This window comes from Neolamprologus multifasciatus, chromosome 4, assembly GCF_963576455.1.
Source record: "Neolamprologus multifasciatus chromosome 4, fNeoMul1.2, whole genome shotgun sequence".
Taxonomy (NCBI): Eukaryota; Metazoa; Chordata; class Actinopteri; order Cichliformes; family Cichlidae; genus Neolamprologus; species Neolamprologus multifasciatus.
In genome coordinates, this window is record NC_140442.1 from 29,639,113 (window position 1) to 29,658,780 (window position 19,668).

At 41.2% G+C, this 19,668-nt stretch overlaps 1 protein-coding gene across 1 annotated transcript; it reads right to left on the minus strand.

Annotated features, from left to right (window-relative positions):
• Nucleotides 1–599: 599 nt before the first annotated feature.
• prl (prolactin) lies at nt 600–5,314 on the minus strand. Its single transcript, XM_085157744.1, has 5 exons — nt 4,777–5,314; nt 3,724–3,836; nt 3,279–3,386; nt 1,670–1,852; nt 600–1,557 (listed from the first exon to the last, which is right to left on the minus strand). Exons 1-5 carry the CDS (start codon nt 4,817–4,819, stop codon nt 1,366–1,368), a joined length of 639 nt encoding a protein of 212 aa, XP_085013870.1. The 5' UTR covers nt 4,820–5,314; the 3' UTR covers nt 600–1,365.
• Between the last annotated feature and the right edge of the window lie 14,354 nt (nt 5,315–19,668).

The window sequence follows — 19,668 nt, forward strand, 5'->3', positions numbered from 1 at the left end:
CTAAGGTCTTTAAGATCAGATAAGGCCTGATTATTCAAGACATTGTATGTGACTAGAAGGATTTTAAATTCAATTTAGGACTCAGCAGGGGGGCAATGAAGCAAAGCGAATATGGGTGAAATATGCATGCACTGTCCCCATCAGTACTTTTAGGACATCTTTATAATAATCAATTACAGTAGGCCAGTCGAAGTAATAAATATATGAACTCGTTTTTCAGCATCACTCTGAGACATAGAGATATTATTTAGAGATATTGTGCAAATGCACGAAAGCAGTCCTACACATGTGTTTAACCCCTTCACCCATAGTGCTTAACTATTAAGCTATTCAAAGGCTGTTTTCTTGTATTTGTGTCAGTGTTGATGGTATACTTTCACCAGTTTAACTAACTGGTGTGTGTTATCTGGCTTCATGGATATATAAAGCTGGGTATCATCTGCATAGAATGAAAATGCTGTGCCTTTTGATAATACTACCCAAGGAAACAGAACAGAACCCCGTTGGAACTCCACTGATTATATAGTGAGATCAGTGAGCTGTTACATGCACGCTACTGATTTCCATTAAACAAAGAATAAGTGACAACATTCGACTGTGCAAGAAAAACTTTAATGAAATACAGATTTAAAAGGAACAGTTCAGTTAAAAGGCACTAAGGTAACAATGCTTTTTAAAAGATGTCATTTAATCTAAAGTGCAAATGCTGCAGTTAATTAAGCGTTAGTTAGGAAGAAAACATTCTCCATTAGTAGTAGGACTTTGTGGGGATACTGCTTTAACACAACAAAAGGATGAGGAGGAGTCACAGGTTGACACACTGATTTGCTTCCACTCGTGACCACTGTCTGGTCACTTCATAATGCCAGGCCAGCTGGAAATCAAAATGGAAAGGTGCTCCATCAAGACAATGACACATTACTAAGGTCGGACAACAGCCTGCAGCTCCCCTTCCTATACTTTAAATCTGTTAACCTTTAACAATCCTCCATAGTGTAAAGGTTTACACGTGTGCATAAACAAGCAAAAGATCTCCTGGCATAATCCCAGGAGGAGACACAAACTTCTTTGGGGTTGCATCAGGAAGGGCATCCAGCATAAAACACAATTAAACAAGTGGAGCGATCCACTGTGGTAACCCCTTGAGAATAAGGCAACAGCTGAAAGCAGCTTTAATTTATACATACACACTGAGAAATGGAGCAAGAAGGTCAATTTTTATGTGTTTTTGTAACTTATAACTCCTCCTTATCCTCGTGTTGCAAAACTAATCAGCAGGTAGGAATATAGTACCGTGTGTAATTCTATAGGCAATACAAGCTTTCAGGACAATCTCCCCACAGAGTCAGGCTGGACACCCACTCTTCAGCACATCTCTGGTTGCATCTTTGCTGCCCGGCAGCGCAGGACTTTCAGGAAGCTGTCAATCTTGTGAGAGTCCCGACGGAGGCAGGACAGCAGAAAGTTGAAGTTGACCAACTTGGTAATCTTGTCCTGGCCGAGGTTGGTGCCTCCTCGGTAGGGCAGTGAAGTGATGGCCTGAGCAGATGAGCCCATCTGGACACAAACAGAGGCCGGCAAAAATCATTTTAATGATACATTTTGTATTTGTAAATGAAAATAACTTTTTATTTTCCCCCCAAAGCTCCTGCAGGCGTCTCTTACACACCTTGCTAGATAGTACATCCAGGCCATCCTTGAGACTTTTGGAGTACTGCTGCATCTCCTGGATCTTGTTGAATATGGTGCTTTGTGCTGGGTGAGGCAGGGCACTAGCAGAGGAGGACAGGAGGACGAGAGGGTCCGACCAGGCTTGGAGGAGGGAGCGAGCCAGGGACATCAAATCTGACTCCTGGACAAGAAATAAATAGAAACAAAACCACAAGAAGGTGAAGATGTTTGGGGGAAACAGAAGCAGTATGCAGATTTGTGTCAGATACAGATTTCTTACTTTTGTCTAACTAAAGTTAAAATGGGGGCAGGGGACTTCCCATGATGCACTCAGTGTTTCCTCTTTTCAGTGTCTGTGTGTTTACACACCACTCTGCATTTAATTATTAGCGGTTATAAATCTCAGGCTCTCTTCCACAGTGTCTCTTTTGGCCTGTTTACCTCCGATTACCCTAAATTGATCGTAGCTGAATCTGAGGCTGGTTCTGCGAAAGGAAGTTCTGTAAAAAGGGAGTTTTTTGTTCCCACCGTCACCAAGGGGGTCATCTGATTGTTGTGGTTTTTCTCTCTAGTCTTTACCCTACAATATGGCTGTATCCCAATTCAGGGTCTGCAGCCTTAAAGGCCGCATTTTAAGGCCGATTACGTCACAGCGACGCGACGAAGGCTGTCCCAATTCGAAGGCTGCTCGAAATGCAGCCCTCAAATGCGTCCTTCATTTCCCTGAATTTTAAGGATGTGGCGGTGTAGACTTCGTGGCCCAACATATCCCAGAATGCATAGCGCGGCGGTGGGTGTGGATAATTTTGCCGAAAAATAACGGCGGATGAGGGGCGCCGAAGAGTAAACTTAAGTAGGTACTGAATATTATGTCACTTATTTATGTGCAAATGTTTAATAACGAAGATCATTAAAACATTCCTGTTGGCCACATGTCGGCAAAGTTATGTGACATTAGTGACGTTTGTACTAACTTGGTTTTAAAGCCTTTACTTTAAAATATACGCCGTTCAATAGCTGAGCTTAATCTTACAGAGAATGATCAAAGCTCATGTAGAAACAAACAAACAAAAGATTTTCTCCTTCATTTCTGTCAAACAAAGCTGTATGAAACGTTTCCAGCTGTTAGTATCATGGTTGCTAGGCAACCTGGGCAGCGCAACGGAGGCTAGACCGTCCCATTTCACAAGCCTCGCACTTCCAGCCTTAGCGGTCTTTAAGTACGCGGCCCTTGAGGATCGTTGAGGCTGCGTACTTTAAGGCTGCAGACCCTGAATTGGGATACAGCCTATAAAGCACCTAAAGGCAACTTGTTGTGACTTTGCTCCATCTAAATAAAACAAATATCATTGAATTGCGTTGAAAATACCCCTTTTTTTTCTCGTTAGCTTTTGTAGACAGTCAAATTCACACAGTCGTTCTCAAAGTACTCTTTAAATGACTTACTGCTTAAAGCGGTCTCTGGAATATAATGTATTTCGCAAAGTTGACATTCAATTTGATGTATAAGAGACAGCGGGGAAGGTGTTAAATACAAAACTGAATAATATGTGGTTAAAGCACATGGAAGCAAACAATAATGTCAATACTGGAGTAAAAGCACTTACCGATACTTGAAGTGCTTGGTCCTTGTCAACGGGCGTCTGTAGAGAGGAGGTGTGGCACATTGCGGGACGCGGCATGATCACCCTGCCTATAGGAGGGAAGTGAGAGTCCTGGGAGGGACAGACGTTGAGCGTTAGTCTCTTTAAAAAAAGACAACAAACAGATTTTTCTCTGTGATGGAACGTGAGGATGCAGAATGCTTTAGTTCAACAGAAATGCTCTCAATCCCCACTTTTCAGGACATTAAATGAATATTGTGCTGCTCGAATAGATCAGTTAGATCAGTGCATAGTTCCTGAAGATGAGGCAGCTTCAAGCAGACCCACTGCACTACATGTCGAGCTAATAAGGAAGCATCGGGTTCAAACAGGAAGTTTGTGTTTTTTATGTTTGGGGAGACTGTGACATGTCTACAGTGCAAACACACACACACAAACAGGTACAGACCAGCTCCTGGGTGAGCGTCGTGCTGAGCGCGTGCAGTTTGTCAGAGTGCTGAGAGGCTCGCTCGAGCAGCTCGTTGATGGGGACGGCTCTGCACATCGCCACCACACACAACACTGCGAAGCATGAAAAGATGAGGCAGCGTTAGAGGAAGCAGCTGCAGGGCCACAGTTTGGTGTCCTTTTGGCTTTTTCCCTCTTTTTCTCTTACATCTGCTTATCGGGGGGGCTGGGTGGAATGTGAGCATCATTCAACAGGTACAGCTGTCATTTGTTTTTCCTTATTTTTCTTTTGTGTTTGAGTTAAAATTTCTGACCTGCATCTAATCTATAAAAGGTAAACTTTATTTATAGAAACAAAATTCCTTGTTAATCATAAATATAAATATTACGCTAGGTCTGATAACTGATTTTCAATCTGGCTTTAGTCAATGCAAAAGTGCCATCATCAGTGCAGCCATTAAAATTATTAGGTTAATTTAATTCAAAATGTTATGCACTGAAAAATACATTAAGAATACATTATTATGGCTTTCTAACTTCTAATATAATAAATAAATAAATAAAAACAAATTAATAGCCAACTCTGGTGCAATCATTTTTAAACGTAACTTTTTTAAATCCCCTTAAAAAAAAAATTAAAAAAAATATTTTTTTAATAATTACTACAATACGTTGAATAACAATCAATAACAATTAGTGAAAAAAGTATATTAGTGAATGAATGGTACGTGTCATATAAAACCACTGCAATAAACAATGTTATTAGGATAACATTTACATTTAATATATGCAATACAGATGCATATATTGATGTTATGCAGTTTGGTTGTCAGTGCTGGTGAGCAAACTTGTAACAGTGTTTCTAAATATAATCACGCTTACAAATTTGTATCTTGTTGGTACAAAACTGTAGAATGTTCAGGTCTGAACATTTACATTTTCATAAACGCAGATTTTAACTTCTAACATTTTCTTTTAAAGCAAATGATCCATTCGATTTGGACTGTTCTGTACAAATCAGTTTTCAGAAGTAAAACGGCTACGCTGAGCTCACTTGTCATGAAGAGGTTGGTTCCACTGGTTCTTCTCTGAGCCATCTCTCTTCTTCTTCTGTCCGTTAGCCGTCGCTTCTTCTCCTCGTCGCTTTTTCTTCTTCTTGGTCCATCTTGCCTCTATTTTATAGTTCTTTGGCTGCAGTTGTTTGGTTATGCAGGAGCAGGGTGACTGTGTGCTAATTGTCAAGAACTTGCTGGAACCAGTTTATAATGAGAAACATGGTGGAGGGGCTTTGAATGGATGCAACAGGATGCAGTCACAAGTTGATAAGGTGTGTGTGTGTGTGTGTGTGTGTGTGTGTGTGTGTGTGTGTGTGTGTGTGTGTGTGTGTGTGTGGTGGGGGTAAGGTGGAAAATGTTTGTTCCTGATTCTGATTGGGTGGATGAATAAAAATGCTCACATAAAGTTTTGTAAAAGCGCCGTGACACATGCAGGTTTGACGTAACCAACCAACAGGTTCTCCCACAGGACACGAAAACTCTAACAAAACTCTAACACAGCTCTAACACAGCTCTAACACAACTCTAACACAACTCTAACACAGCTCTAACACAGCTCTAACACAGCTCTAACACAACTCTAACACAACTCTAACACAACTCTAACACAGCTCTAACACAGCTCTAACACAGCTCTAACACACCTGGATTACAACTGATCTTTTCAGTCCTTGAGCTTCTTCCATTTAAGCCATTAAACTTACAATTCTCATTAAATGATCGAGATGACATGAAATAAGTAGAAATGAAAATCTTCAGTTTTAATAACCAGGATGAGCTGTGCATTGCCAGGGACCAAACAATTTGTAAGTCGACCGTTAATCTTCTTACAAACGTATTTTACAAATCACAAATATTTAGAAAAATATTAAAATATTGTTATAAATAAAATATGAGAATAATATTAGTAACACGTACCAGTTTTAGCTGAAGAGACTCAGTAAGCACGTAAGATTTTAAATGTCATGCTATGTATTTGTCAATGATAAATATTGTTACATAATAAAGGTTTAATTACTGATCAGTGAGACCATCCTGATCCTCAGGCATCAGATACAGCTGAGATATGCACATGCTGTTGTTTATCATGTCTCTGAGGCAGCTGTTGACAAAACTAAGAAACATCATGTTTTAACTAAAATCACACTTTCAGTTATTAATGATTCGTGAAGAGGAAATAAAATTGGTGACGATTAAAGAAATATAACATCTTAAATCTTGTCAACTAAACATGTATCTTTGCATTACTATTGGTGGTTATTATAAAGCATTACCACACAGTATACTTATGTACACCAGGTCATAGTTGTGCTTATTTAGTATGGTTGTAACCTTTGAGTAGAGAAGACCTTGCTCTCCTCACCCGCAAACTCATTTTGCAAAATACAGGCAGGGCAGAGTTCAGTGGAGACATCTGCTGGACAAACACGGAAATACACACACACACATCCCCCATTCCTTTTCCAGGGGGGGTGGGGGGGTGGTGGTGGTGGTGGGGGGGGTGGGGTTACTGGTGAGAAGTGACAAAAAACAAACGACATGACAAAAAATTCAGCTTTTCTGAGATTTCATCTTGTTTTATAGAGAATAAGCAATTGATCCTTGTTGGTCTCGTCTTTGGCAGCTGACAAAGTCTCTAATCACCTCATTCTTAATGGTGCTGTGATTTAATTTTAATTTATGAGGATTTTATTGATATATTTTCCAAGCAGCTCTTTCCATCAGCTTTGTGTGCAATCCAGAACTGATTATGGCGCTGCCTCTTTCCTCTTTCCTAGAGCCCGCTCATGAAGATGAAACCTTTCCCAACCCAAAAAAGTATTTTCACTAGATCACCATCACAGGTCACCTTCAACAAGGTTTTACTCTTTCTTTGCCTGATTTGCTAATCTATGAGTTTTCATGTCTATACCACATGAAAAGAGTATATAAATTAGCCCTCTGTTGGTGTTGTTATGCCACGGAGACGTTTGTGTGTGGACTTTGCATCTTGTCGCTGTGTTTTCTGGCTTCTCTCCAGGTTCTCCAGGCTTCCTCCCACATGCCTTCATATAAACTGGTGTTTCTAAACTGGCCATAGGTGTGAATGTGAGTTTGAATTCTTGTCTTTTTCTCCATCTTGTCCTGGGATGGACTGGTCGCGCATGTCAATAGCTGAGATTGACTCAAGGCTCCCCGAAAGAGCCTGATTCAGATAAGAGGCTAAGTAAATAGATGGCTGGATTATCCCAGTGTTTACAGATGGACTCCAGACTGCACTGGTGGGTTGAAGTTGCAAACACTACAAACATTTTTATCCCACAACTCAGCTCAGCGTTGTGTGGAAAGTTCAAATCTGTTCCAACCAAACGATTTTATTAATATAGCACCAATTCACAGCAATTGCTGCTTCAACTGCGCTTTATATTGAACGCTACAGCACCTACAATATTACTGTCTGCCATGATGGGTTGGAGTTCAGGGGTCTAAATGCAAACAGACCAAACATTTCACTTTCTTAAAGAACATGAACAATTGTTTATAGAGCTCTGTGCTCTGTCTCAACCTCAGGTCCTGCGCCATTTGGGCAACGACGAATAAAAGGTGTTGTTTGACAGTAAAGCCGATTTGATGACGATTTTGTGACGAGCAAGTCATTAAGCGATCAGTGAGCAGTCAGACTTGCTCAATGAACATCATGACTTCTGATTTTAAAAAGAGACTTCATAATGGGACTGCCTAACCAATACAGTCTCTACATCCAGTCTGTGGCTCTGCTGTTTTACCTACAGTCTACAGTTTGTAATGGTAGGGTCATCATCAAGACGGCGACGGCAAAAACACCAAACCAGTTTGTGACAGTGGCGACGTCTATCTTTTATCGATGCCTCGAGCACGAAAGGCACGTTTGTGATGTGGTGTTGACTGTTTCATCAAACGGGCTCCTGTTCTCTTTGTGGACACATTCTCCAAAAGTCAAGAGGTCATGTATGTGATGCTCGCTTTAAACAGCCCTCCTACACTCCCCCCCCCCCAACCTTATCCTTTCAGACTATACTACCAAAGTACCAGAGTAGGCGTCTCATGTGTGACCTACAGACTGACTTTGAAGGCTCCTCTGATTTTAGCACCGCCTCCAGCATGCACACGCACTTTTTTGTATTCTACCTGCTGGCAGCAGATTCCTGTTTATTGTCAAGAAAACAGTTCATGTTGTTGGCTTTGTCTCACAGAGCAACACTGACTGTGCGCTTGCATGTTTAGTAAATATGCATGCGGTGTTTAAATCATGCCAAGTCAGCATGCGGCCTGAGGGTCTTACGTGTATGAGGGAGGAAGCTGCACATAGATGAGCTAAAAATGAATCAGAATAAGAGAAAAAGAAAAATGTGAGAACCTCCAGAGTCATATTTCATTGTTTTATGGACTGTTAGGGCGGCCTTGCTGCAGGGCACCACAGTGCAGCCAGCACGCCACGCATTAAATGTTACACATTTATGTGAATCCCCCACCCCTCCTCTTGAGTTCCCTTTAACCCCCATGGTGTCTCAAACAGAAGCATCTTCTTTTTTAGACTGTTGCTCTTTTGACTTTCCATATTCCACCTCGCCACTCCCCCTCCCCCAAACACTCCCTCTTTGTCTTTCAGACTGCTGACAGCAAACCCACCGTCCACCGTTTTTTCCCCTTGCTGTCCACCTCAGGATCCAGACATCCCATCTGCAGATAGGTAGGATTTAACAGCATTGGTGAATACATTTCAGCAGGTATGCTGGGGTTTCTGCACAGGAAGCCGCTTCTGTGATTGAAAGTACATGGTGTACTTGTCCTGAGGCGCGTGAGCTCACAGCAAGAGATCAACATAGTTGTTTTGCCCAAAGACAAGTTTTCTTTTCTGTAAAAATAATGCTTACAGTGGACGCCGGGTAATCTGATTACATGTGTTGAGTCTTTTTTTTACTTGAATAGTGGAATTTAGTCATAATTTGTTCCTGCTTTATGCCATGACTTCATGCCAGTGAAATTACGCATGAGTGAGCATTATTTTTGGGAGAGAAGGTGACGGAAAGAGGAGTCTGTTTGTTTTTTAAATGCAAAGAACTAAGTGGTTGGCATTATATGCTAATGTAATTTAGGGACACTTTTCTCTGTGGAATATGAATGAGCAGTTTGGACTGTTGGATTGTTTCAGGGTCCTGAAACAATCCGAGTGTGAGTCCTGGTTGATGTGTGGCTGAGATCGTAAAAGAAAAGAAATAAAAAAGAAAAGAAAAGAAAAGCATGTGTTGTTTTATTGTGAAACTCTGCAGCGGTGGCTACAAAAACGACCGAAGTTAATAATGCTCACACACATGCATTCGCTTGCTCTTCCTTAAATGGGATTGTGACAAGTGTATAAATCTTTTCAAGCCACCATGGGAGCAGAATTACACAGAATTATGATCCTTATTCAAGCAGCAGTTGTGGCTAATTGAGTGTCTGATGTACACCCAGTTCCTGTTAAATGATCCGTCTTTGTATGAGGTGTTGGCACCGTCAGAAACCTGGTAAAACTCTGGACAATGACTTCCACTTCCTGTGCTTTACTGAATTCAAATTAATATTTATAAGACAATTATTATTATTATTATTATTATTATTATTATTTTCTTTTTAATGATGATGGTGAAAGGAAATTCCTTTTTATTCCTATTTATTCCAACATTCCCAAGGGTCTCACCTTTGTCTGTTCTGGTTAATTTTTTTAAGCAAAGTTAGTCTGTATCCAAAAAACAAACAAACAAAAACAGAGGCTGGGGATGCTCTACATTCAGTGTGTTCTCGGTATTTTCTGTGTAACTAAGAACTAAGTGAAGAGCTTTGGAGTTTGGATGGGTTACTTCCACCCCCCCCCCCCCCACCAATCCCCCCACCACCACCAACACAAAAAAAACGTAAAGATTTCTTTTTTTTGTTGTTATTTGTTAGAATCTAACCAGCAGCTCGTCAAAAAGCTCAATCAGAACATTAATTAATAGTAAAAAATTACAAGGTGACCTTGGGAAAACTTTGGAGTTTGGTCACATTTTCCCACAAGGACACTTGGCTTCACTGATTTTGACTAAATACAATAAATAAAGGTCTTTAATTTTGCCTAGTGATTGTAAAAGATGGTGCCCTTTAACGTGTTTCCTTGTTATATATATTCCTTGACCTTTCAGGAATGGCAGCCATGAGCTGTGATGAAGACTTGCAGTTGCACAGAATTACCAGTAGATGGCAGCTTTTTGACAGGCAGCTCTCGTTGGAAGACGAGCTGTCATGGTTGTCATGTGTGTGTGTACTTGCTTACACACACACACACACGTACGTTCATTTCACAGTCCACAAAACAACAACTTTAAAAACCTGACTTCAGGCCACTCTGACTTCTGATGTTTCATTTCACAGACATAGTAGTGAGCAGAATTCAGTTGGCATTGGTCGCTTCAGTGCATCATGGAGTTTTTATCTATTTTCTGAATGCCTGAACTAACACTTGTGTTGGACCACCTGTTAAGTAGTATTATCGGCATCAAACCTGCGTGATGAACCTCATAAATAAGGAACCCCCACAAATTCTAGTATCCTTTTTCTGTCCTTGTTCCTAAATCTTCCTCTTCTGGGTCACTGCCCTTTCACCTCTTCCGCCCCCTCCCTCAGTTCTTGACTGCTATGTACACACGTGTGCTTCCCCTCTCACATGTTTTATCTCCTCCCACCTCCCGCTGTGCTCCCCTCCCCTTTCACCAGCTCGCTCACATCTCTACTTTCTCTCTCTGTCTGTGTCCGTTGGTGGCGCTGGGACCCATAGGCGTTCAGAGGACAAGAACTGGACAGCATACGCACCCTCAACACCACGTAGCAGCACCACCGCAGACATGTCGGACTCTGAAACCGCCGCCGCCCCTGCTGAGGCCCCCGTCCCTGCTGCTTGTGCAAACATCAAGGCTGACCTGGACAAGTGGTAGGTGACTCCGTGCATGTTGGAGTGATTAACAGAAAAACAGTTTATATGTTTGTCATTTGCATATTTGCATATCCTTTAGAGTGGAAGAAAGGTTCTTATCCCAGACGCCAAAACCATACCTCTTGCAGTTCTTGGGTACACCTTTGATGCCTACTCAAGTTCATCTCTGACTCTCAGAGTTGCCTTTAAACGTTTACACGCTGAGAAGTCAAAACCGAATTATCTGGATCATTCGTGATGTTCTTGGCCGTTGCTTAACGAGCTATCAAACTGGAAAGAAAAACACCACGGCACCCAAATTAAGGGGGAGACTCGCATGTGTGGCAGCGGCTGGTCGTGGACTGCGGTATCCTAAAGTGCGCCATCCCAAAATGGAGTCGCTTCAGCGGTCATTGGCGTTTGCGCTAAAAGTCTCCACATCTTGCGTGTTGAGATGTAAATGAATTTGACAACCTGGCTGAGCGCAAGTTTGAAGGTTATGAAAACTTAGGGCACCCCATGTAGGGCAGAGCGATTAAGGGATTAATGATGCGTGACAGCGGTGGTGATGCTCGATGCTTGCCCATACGGATGGATGGAGGCTGGGAATCTGCTTACGTCACTTGCCTCCCTTTCCCCAGAATTCCTCGCGTTAGCTCGTTCTGTTCGTATCCAGTGTCTCCTTTAGCCTCTTGCTATGTCAACGGACACAACAGATGCTGCTTTGTGAGAATGGAGCAATGACATAACACTACTACAGACATTTAGAGGTCTGAGTTCTTCACAGTCAAGTTCAATGAACTGCAGGGAACAGTTTTTCTAGTGATCTCTTCGGTTGTAGTTGGAATTTGACCTGTTCTGGTGTTAATAATTATGTGCTGGCAAAGTAAACACATTTTATTGATAGCAAAAGCTGCCCAGTTTTCTTCAGCCAGCCTGTTTAGTCTTGATAAGGTGGATATGAATGCGTGAAGCTATTAGATAAGCAAGCAGGTTGAGTGGGAAAGGAAGGCATGGCATGGGTAATTGGCTAATCATGCGCCAGTGTGTTGATGACCTTTACGATACCTCTGATATTTCTAGGTGAATGTTGAGGTTTAACATATATTCAAATGAAATATACAACTGATAACTGATTGATAACTTCAGTTCCTCTTATGTTAAAGAATACACTGGGCACTCTGGCCAAAGCTGGCACTCTCAAGAGTATTTGAAAGTACAACGCAAAATGTTTTAAGGTGATAAGACGTTCTGTTGCTCATGCGGCATATCATGGTTTTACAAGATTATACTGTATGTGGGTCATTGCATGAAGCTGACCTGAACCTAACCTTGAAAGGTTGAAAATCAGGCAGCACCAGCACTATTTGTCCTTTAAGTTGTATAGAGCCAGAGTTAATCTGAGGGAGACAGTTGTCCCATAACCTGTAATCTCTGTGGCATCACTTTTTAAACTAGGGATAAATTTAACAGAAAAATAATTATGCAAACAAATTAATCATCAGTGAGTGCAGAATGGCAATCACTGTGAAATCAGTGTGTGTGTGTTGAGCTTAGAAATGTTACCAGAATCAGCAACTTTACAGAGTATTTTTAAGGAATTAGCTTAAATTAGTTTAAGCTAGCTTCACAGACCTGGTTTGTTGTTTACCTTCTTACAGTGCTATTTTTGGCCACATGGGCCTTGTAAATGACCCATTCATTAAGAATGGGAGAATTAGATACTAACTGGTAAACACACAGCACTTACCTGCTTAGCAATTAGCAGCTAAATGTTAAATTAAAACTACAGGGGTGTGTCGTGTTGCTAGCAGCTAATGCTAGCATTCTAGGCACAGTCCCATCGTTCTAATTCCCTAAGATCTGTAAGCAGACTTTTTTATATGAAACTGAAAGTCTAACCTCTTAGCTGTTGGGAATCCCACGCTCTTTCAGCTTTGCTCCTAAATTCATACGCTACATGTAACTAAAAGTAGATTTATTTTGCTAATACTGACATTCAAATTAACTTCTTTGGTTTAAGGTACAGTTTATACAAGTCAGCTCTCTATAGGACTTGCATCAGTATACATGCTCACTTATATGATGGATGCTCCTATGTACATTCATGTGCTGAAAGGAACAATTCTTGCTATACTGCGGTCTCCATTAGCCGTGTTATCCCAGCCAATTCTGAGCCAACTATAGAACCAAGATGGCTCTGCCCTGTGTAAGCAATATATCAGAAATACCTGCGTATTTATAGACAGCAGCTTGTCAAAGTCATGGATAGAAATGTTACGAGTGACTGTATATGCTGGGTATCATTGCATGTTACTAGTCGTAGGTCACATTACTGCTCCACCTGACACCCGCTCCTTTTTAAGCAGGGCAGCCAAATAAGCGAACGCTTCTCTTTCACACCCAGCTGGAAACTTATAGGGCAGCCATGATTAATATAGTCATGACCATGTCAAGGTCACAGTGGCAAAGTCACACAGAGGTGAAGTGAGCAGGTTAAAAACGAAAATGTAATGCATGAACAGTATATCAAGTATATTTTCCTTGACATTTATGAGGAACTGAACTTGACTATGACTAACTAGCATTAATAAAGTGTTACAAACATTATAAATTATAAATATATGTTTATTCCATAAATTTTTCAAAAATTTATCTTATTGATAAATAGAGGTCTCAAATAAAGATGGCACGATACCACTTTTTTATGTCCGATACCAATACCAATATCATAAATTTGTAATAATATCTGCCGATACCGATATGAATCTGATATAGCGTATTTTTTAATCAATAAAACTGTTTTTTTTTTTTTATATCTTGCTGCATTTTGTATAAGTTCATACTTTTTGTCTTAAAAAAACAAAAAAAAAAACACTAAAGCTATTCTGTTATACCTGTATTAAAAAAAATACACTGCACCCAAAATATTTCATAGTTCAACAAAACTGATCAATCTAATAAACTTAAATCCTCCATCCTCCCTATTCTGGTATTTTAAAGAGTACTTAGCAGAAATATTAAACAACCTAACTATCAGGGCTGCCACCCCCCAGCAAAGAAATTGGGAACCACCCTCCGCCTCGTTTTGCTTAATTGACGTAATCAACTTTAATTTAATGCACGTGTACAAATTATTATTTTTTAATTAAAAGAAATGCACTGAAATTAATTATTTTTCTACAATAAATAAATAGATAGAAATCTTTCTTCAACAGAATTGCAGACTGCACAGATTGTACCTTTCCAAAGAAAAAAGTACTATAGCTTACTAGGGTATATATTCAGGGATGCAAACAAGTGCTCCGCAGGTGCACATTCGCTGTCAAAATAAAAGACGCGCACCAGATAAGAAGCACATATTCGAGAAAACGCGCTTCTTTTGCGGTGGAGGAACACCAAAGTAACTGCTTACGGAGCTTGCTTCTTCGACATCTTCAAGAGTTCTGAACAAATGTCTGTCCTCCTCCAGAACATCTTAAGTACGCAAACACACGTTCCAACTTCTTATCCGGTGCGCGTCTTTTATTTTGACAGCGAATGCGCACCATTTATGTGTAGCCCTGTATATGTTAGACTTAACAGTTACTATATACAGTAATGGACTTCTATATATTTTACATCAGATGAAAACTTTGGGTGTAAAATTTGGATAATTACTTATTAAAAGCTCGACATTTTAAATGAGAATAAGAAAGAAAAGTATGTCTCTGTGCCCCCTTTTCCCTGTTAATGTCGTACCAGGCCCCCTGGCTAAACTTTGCTAGATCCGCCCCTGCACAGTTACGTCAGCTACTTAGAAAAAGATCCTGGTGTAGAAATAATATTAAATAAATTCTAACAACAGCTGATCAAGCTTAAACGTGCTGCTGTTGTTCAGCCGCTGGTTTCCTCTTTCTGGTGCAAAGTGGGCCAAAAACAAACAAGAGAGACGGACTCACGACAGAAAAGACGATCAGCTGATCATTGATCAGTGTCATGATTGAAGTAGCAGCAGGAGAGAGAGAGAGAGAGAGAGAGAGGCAGTCGCTCTATATATCGGTTGTTAAGCTTAACGTGGGAATGCTTTACAAACATTCAGAGATGAACTTACACACTTGCTTTACTTCTCTCTGGGAAAACTTCCTCGGAGATGAAATGCTGGGTTGGTAGCAAGGTCTCGCGTGCCACAGCAGCTCTATCACGTGACGCATTCTGCTCCGACGTGCTACGGTTCTGAGCTGAGTTACGCCATGTCGCAAGTTTTGTGAGGTGCTTTGGGGATATTTAATGGATCGGATTACATTTTTTGTCTCTCCGATATCCGATCCAGTAATTTAGGTCAGTATCGGACCGATACGTAATATCGGATCGGTCCATCCCTAGTCTCAAAACACCTCCAGCTGCTCCAGTGGCTCCCTTAATTTATTTAAATTCATTTATATAAATGAATAAATTTGTAAAAGAAGGCAATGTGCCATGTTTATCAATGTAACTTCTATTTATTGCTGCTAAAAATTATTCCTTAAATTGTAGTTGTAGAAACGTGTGACCTATACCTGTATGTACCTAATGTGCTACGTGTTTTATTTATTATGATTCATTTGCAAAAATACAGGTAGGACTGAAAGTATCTCTTTAGCTTTTAACATAAGCATCGACATACCAACACATATTTACTTCCTCTACTTCAGGTTCTGTTTTGCTGGTATAATAACAATGTATTTTTTTAAAAGAGCAAGCTCTTTTTTTACTTCAATAATTGCATAAATGCAACAAAATGTGATTTTACTTTAATGAAATTTCAAAGTTAAAGTACCCAATGGTCATAAATAGCTCACTGAAGAGTAGCCACAGTCTCAAAGTCTCCTCAAAAATGAGGTCAAGGCTGGTTTAGACACCTGTTTGCAGGCCATGGCGATCTATGCAAACTCCTACAGTGAACATGCTGAATGTTAGCCATAGGAACCGTGGACATGCTGGCCTTACGCTTCCTCTGCCTTCCATAAACACTCTCACACTCACTTCCACAGTCGGCCTCTTTGGGCCGATCGCCTGCAGCTGTATGGACGCACATGCATTTAATTTCTGGCTGGAATTTGGTGACTCGGCAGACGTCAGTAATCTGAGTGTAGCACTGCTGCTGTGTCAGGCTAGCTACAGCCTCTTCCCCTCCAGCTCACCATGCTGGACAGACAACAGCTTTGACGCCTGTGGAATCTGTTTATTCATTGTTTTGGTGATTTTTTTCAACATCCAGATGGGTAAAGTGCATTTTACAAAAGCAGATTTTTGAAAGACTCAGATGTTTCGATAAAGGCACAAAATGGAACAACCTTACTTCTTTGGGTCTTAACTTGTTGACATATATTGTTTTAAGAAGTCTCAAGCAGAAATGTTGGAGAATCACCGTCCCAATAAACTCTTTGATGATTCTCATCGCTACCTCACAGGACAGTGACACAGCTAATCACATGACCTCCTGCCTAAATCCTGGCGTCTGCATCATCATTTTACCCTTCTGCACCTGCTCACTGATCTATTATACATGTTGGTCCCAGTGGACTGACTATAGCAAGCCCAGCCTAAATAATTCAGATTACGCTTCCTGATTGTGTCCAAGACAAGGACACAACGTCCCTCCTCCACCCCGTGCAGAGTGGCAATCGGACCTGGACATGCTTGGATCAGGATACTAGTGCTCAGTGGTGCAGAGTTGCTTTCATTCAGTCTGCAGTCATGTATTCACTGAAACAACCAATTGGTTTTGTTCCTGGTTGCTTGTACCACGCTCATTCAGAATCACGCTCTCTCTCCCTCTCTCAGAAGATTGCGTGATGCCTCTAGTTGCGATGATGTCATCAGCTTCTTACCCTTGTCTGCCCATGCATGTGAGCACCCTGCTCTTATGCTTTATGTAATCCCTATATTTTCTTAATATTTGTTCACATGCAGATAGTAGGACTTTACAAGTACAATAATGTTCCTTCTTCTTGTTGGGTTTGATTCAGAGACATGTACATGCATGTTGATGGCACTGCGGCTGGATTATCTGGCAACACAGCCTCAGGGTTAGATTCTGCTCAGCTCTGATGTTGAGTCATTATTGCAGTGCATGCAACATAACCACTCAATGCCCCACTTCCCCATTTCCTTGCACACCCTCGCCAAGCAGCAGACACACACCGTACTCTCCAACTCTCCTGGCAAAGTAAAGTGCTGAGTGATAATCTGCAGCAGCCAGCTGTACGTTACATCACTGAAGGCGCCAGGCCACAATATGAAACGATAAAGCAGTATGCTCTGTGTAGCTCAGCTGGTGTATTAAAATGGATCTGATACACTTTTCAGACTTACAGAATTGACTGTACTTCACTCTGTTGCATGTTGAAGGCTGAAAATCAGACTGGCCTATTTTCTTCGTATTTTCCGTATATTATTTTTACTCTGGAGCTAGTTAGCTTAATTTGTGTCAGGTTTTCACTTATTTGAAGAAGAAAAAATTCACAATAACAGTAATATTACAGTACATAAATAAATATATAAATGAAATCAGGAAAAATGCATTTTTACCTACCAAAGCTGTAAGCTAGCTGTTGGGAACAGCTAGCTTACAGCTTAAAGTAAGCTAACAATGGCTGTATCCCAATTCAGGGTCTGCAGCCTTAAAGTACGCAGTCTCAACGATCCTCAAGGGCCGCGTACTTAAAGACCGCTAAGGCCGGAAGTGCGAGGATTGTGAAATGGGACGGTCTAGCCTCCGTTGCGCTGCCCAGGTTGCCTAGCAACCATGATGCTAACAGCTGGAAACATTTCATACAGCTTTGTTTGACAGAAATGAAGGAGAAAATCTTTTGTTTGTTTGTTTCTACATGAGCTTTGATCATTCTCTGATTAAGCTCAGCTATTGAACGGCGTATATTTTAAAGTAAAGGCTTTAAAACCAAGTTAGTACAAACGTCACTAATGTCACATAACTTTGCCGACATGTGGCCAACAGTAATGTTTTAATGTTCTTCGTTAGTAAACATTTCCACATAAATAAGTGACATAATATTCAGTACTTACTTAAAGTTTACTCTTCGGGCGCCCCTCATCCGCCGTTTTTTTCGGCAAAATTATCCACACCCACCGCCGCGCTATGCATTCTGGGATATGTTGGGCCACAAAGTCTACACCGCCACGTCCTTAAAATTCAGGGAAATGAAGGATGCATTTGAGGGCCGCATTTCGAGCAGCCTTTGAATTGGGACAGCCTTCGTCGCATCGTGATGTAATCGGCCTTAAAATGCGGCCTTTAAGGCTGCAGACCCTGAATTCAGATACAGCCAATATCCTGGCGCTGTGTGTGTGTGTGCCACTTTTTCTTTTCTTGGTGGGGACCAAAATCTGAAATTTACTATCCTTGTGGGGACCACCAGCCCTATTGGTTCCCACGAGTTCGAAGGCATTTTTCACATTCAAAGTGTGGTTTTAGTGTCAGGGTCATGGTTAGGTTTAGGGTAAGGGTTAGGCATTCATTTTTGATGGTTAGGGTAAGCGCCTAGGGAAAGCATTATGTCAATGAGATGTCCCCACTAGGACAGCAACACCTGACGTGTGTGTGTGTGTGTGTTGTGTGTGTGTGTGTGCTTTTCCCAGAAAATTTGTTTTCCCTTTCTCCAAATTATGGTTAGGGTTAGAGTTACCCCCTCAGACCTCGAGGGGTTAACTGTCTGCTGACATCACCAATATGGCAGCCAAATGAATAAAAGGAAAACCAATCTTCTGATCATAAAGGAAAGGTAAAAGCAGCAGACAGATTAAAAACCAATATTTATAAAAGTGACACCGTATAAGTGAGTAAATCTACATACTGGATGAAAAGCAAAACCTTTATCTTGGCAGCGAGTAGGAACCGTTGTGAATAGAGGGATTGAGGCCCCTGCTCTTCGGTGGGTTGCAGGAAAAGTGGAGCAGAGAGATAATGAGACATCATGAAGGCGGAGGAGGAGCCAGTCTATTGGTTTACGTTCATGTAACATGAACCCTCTCCTCCTGTGGCCTCCCCCTGTTACCTCTGTGTCTTATTATCTCTCCATTATCACGCAACCTCCCTCCCTCCCATCAAACAGATGGGTCCACGCACATGGCTGTTCTGTCTCCCTCCCTCCTCTCTCTCGCTCCATCACCCTAATGCACTGTGGCAGTGTCGGCTGCTGTGTTCGCTCCTGAATGGGAAGCCTGAAATTATTCCCAAGCTTGAAATCTCTCTTCCTCTCTCGCTCTGTCACATTCATCCCTTCTTCCTACTCTTCATCTTTTCTCTCTCGTTGAGAGCTGTTGCTCGTGTTTTTGCTTCTACCAATGTTAGCACACCAAACATGCATGTGTTTTGCCAACAGAATTCCTCGGATTGGCATCCAGTTGATGCTTAACTCCTGTACGTGGGTTTACTTGAGGTCTAACTGTTGTTAATCTTTCCTCCAGTGTGGCAGAGAAGGGAGCCGGGGGCTGCAAAGATCTGATGGAGGCCTTCGCTGCTTGTGTGAAGAGTGCAGCTGAAGGGACGTCATGAGGAGTCGCCCTCCAGCCTCAAATGTAAGCATGTTGCATAATTGAATGATTAATTCCATAACAGCTTCGGTGGCGGGTTATTTATAGAAACCTTTGTGAATCGTCTGAAAATGGTTTCAACAGGAACAGAGAATACAAGTGTTTATTCTCTAAATATAGCTTTAAAAAATTAACTATGGCTGAATTCTCTTTAGCTGGTCCTGCTGGTTTACTGTTCCAACGCTGACTATAATGACTATAATGCTCAGCTTAGCCTTACTTTGACATATCAAAAGTTTGTTATTATTGCCAAGACTTGGGAGGATAATTTTTAGGAGGAACAAAAATGACCTATTCTGATAGACTGGCAAATCAAATACATATATATGACTAAATAAAGATCCAAAATCTCATTATTGAGATGCTGAGT

Excerpts from the sequence above, each read along its gene's own strand:
- prl (XM_085157744.1), bottom strand. The coding sequence starts at position 4,819 with ATGGCTCAGAGAAGAACCAGTGGAACCAACCTCTTCATGACAA. Across the intron at positions 3,837-4,776 it reads AACCAACCTCTTCATGACAA|TGTTGTGTGTGGTGGCGATG; the intron begins GTGAGCTCAGCG and ends CATGCTTCGCAG. Across the intron at positions 3,387-3,723 it reads CGACGCTCACCCAGGAGCTG|GACTCTCACTTCCCTCCTAT; the intron begins GTCTGTACCTGT and ends TGTCCCTCCCAG.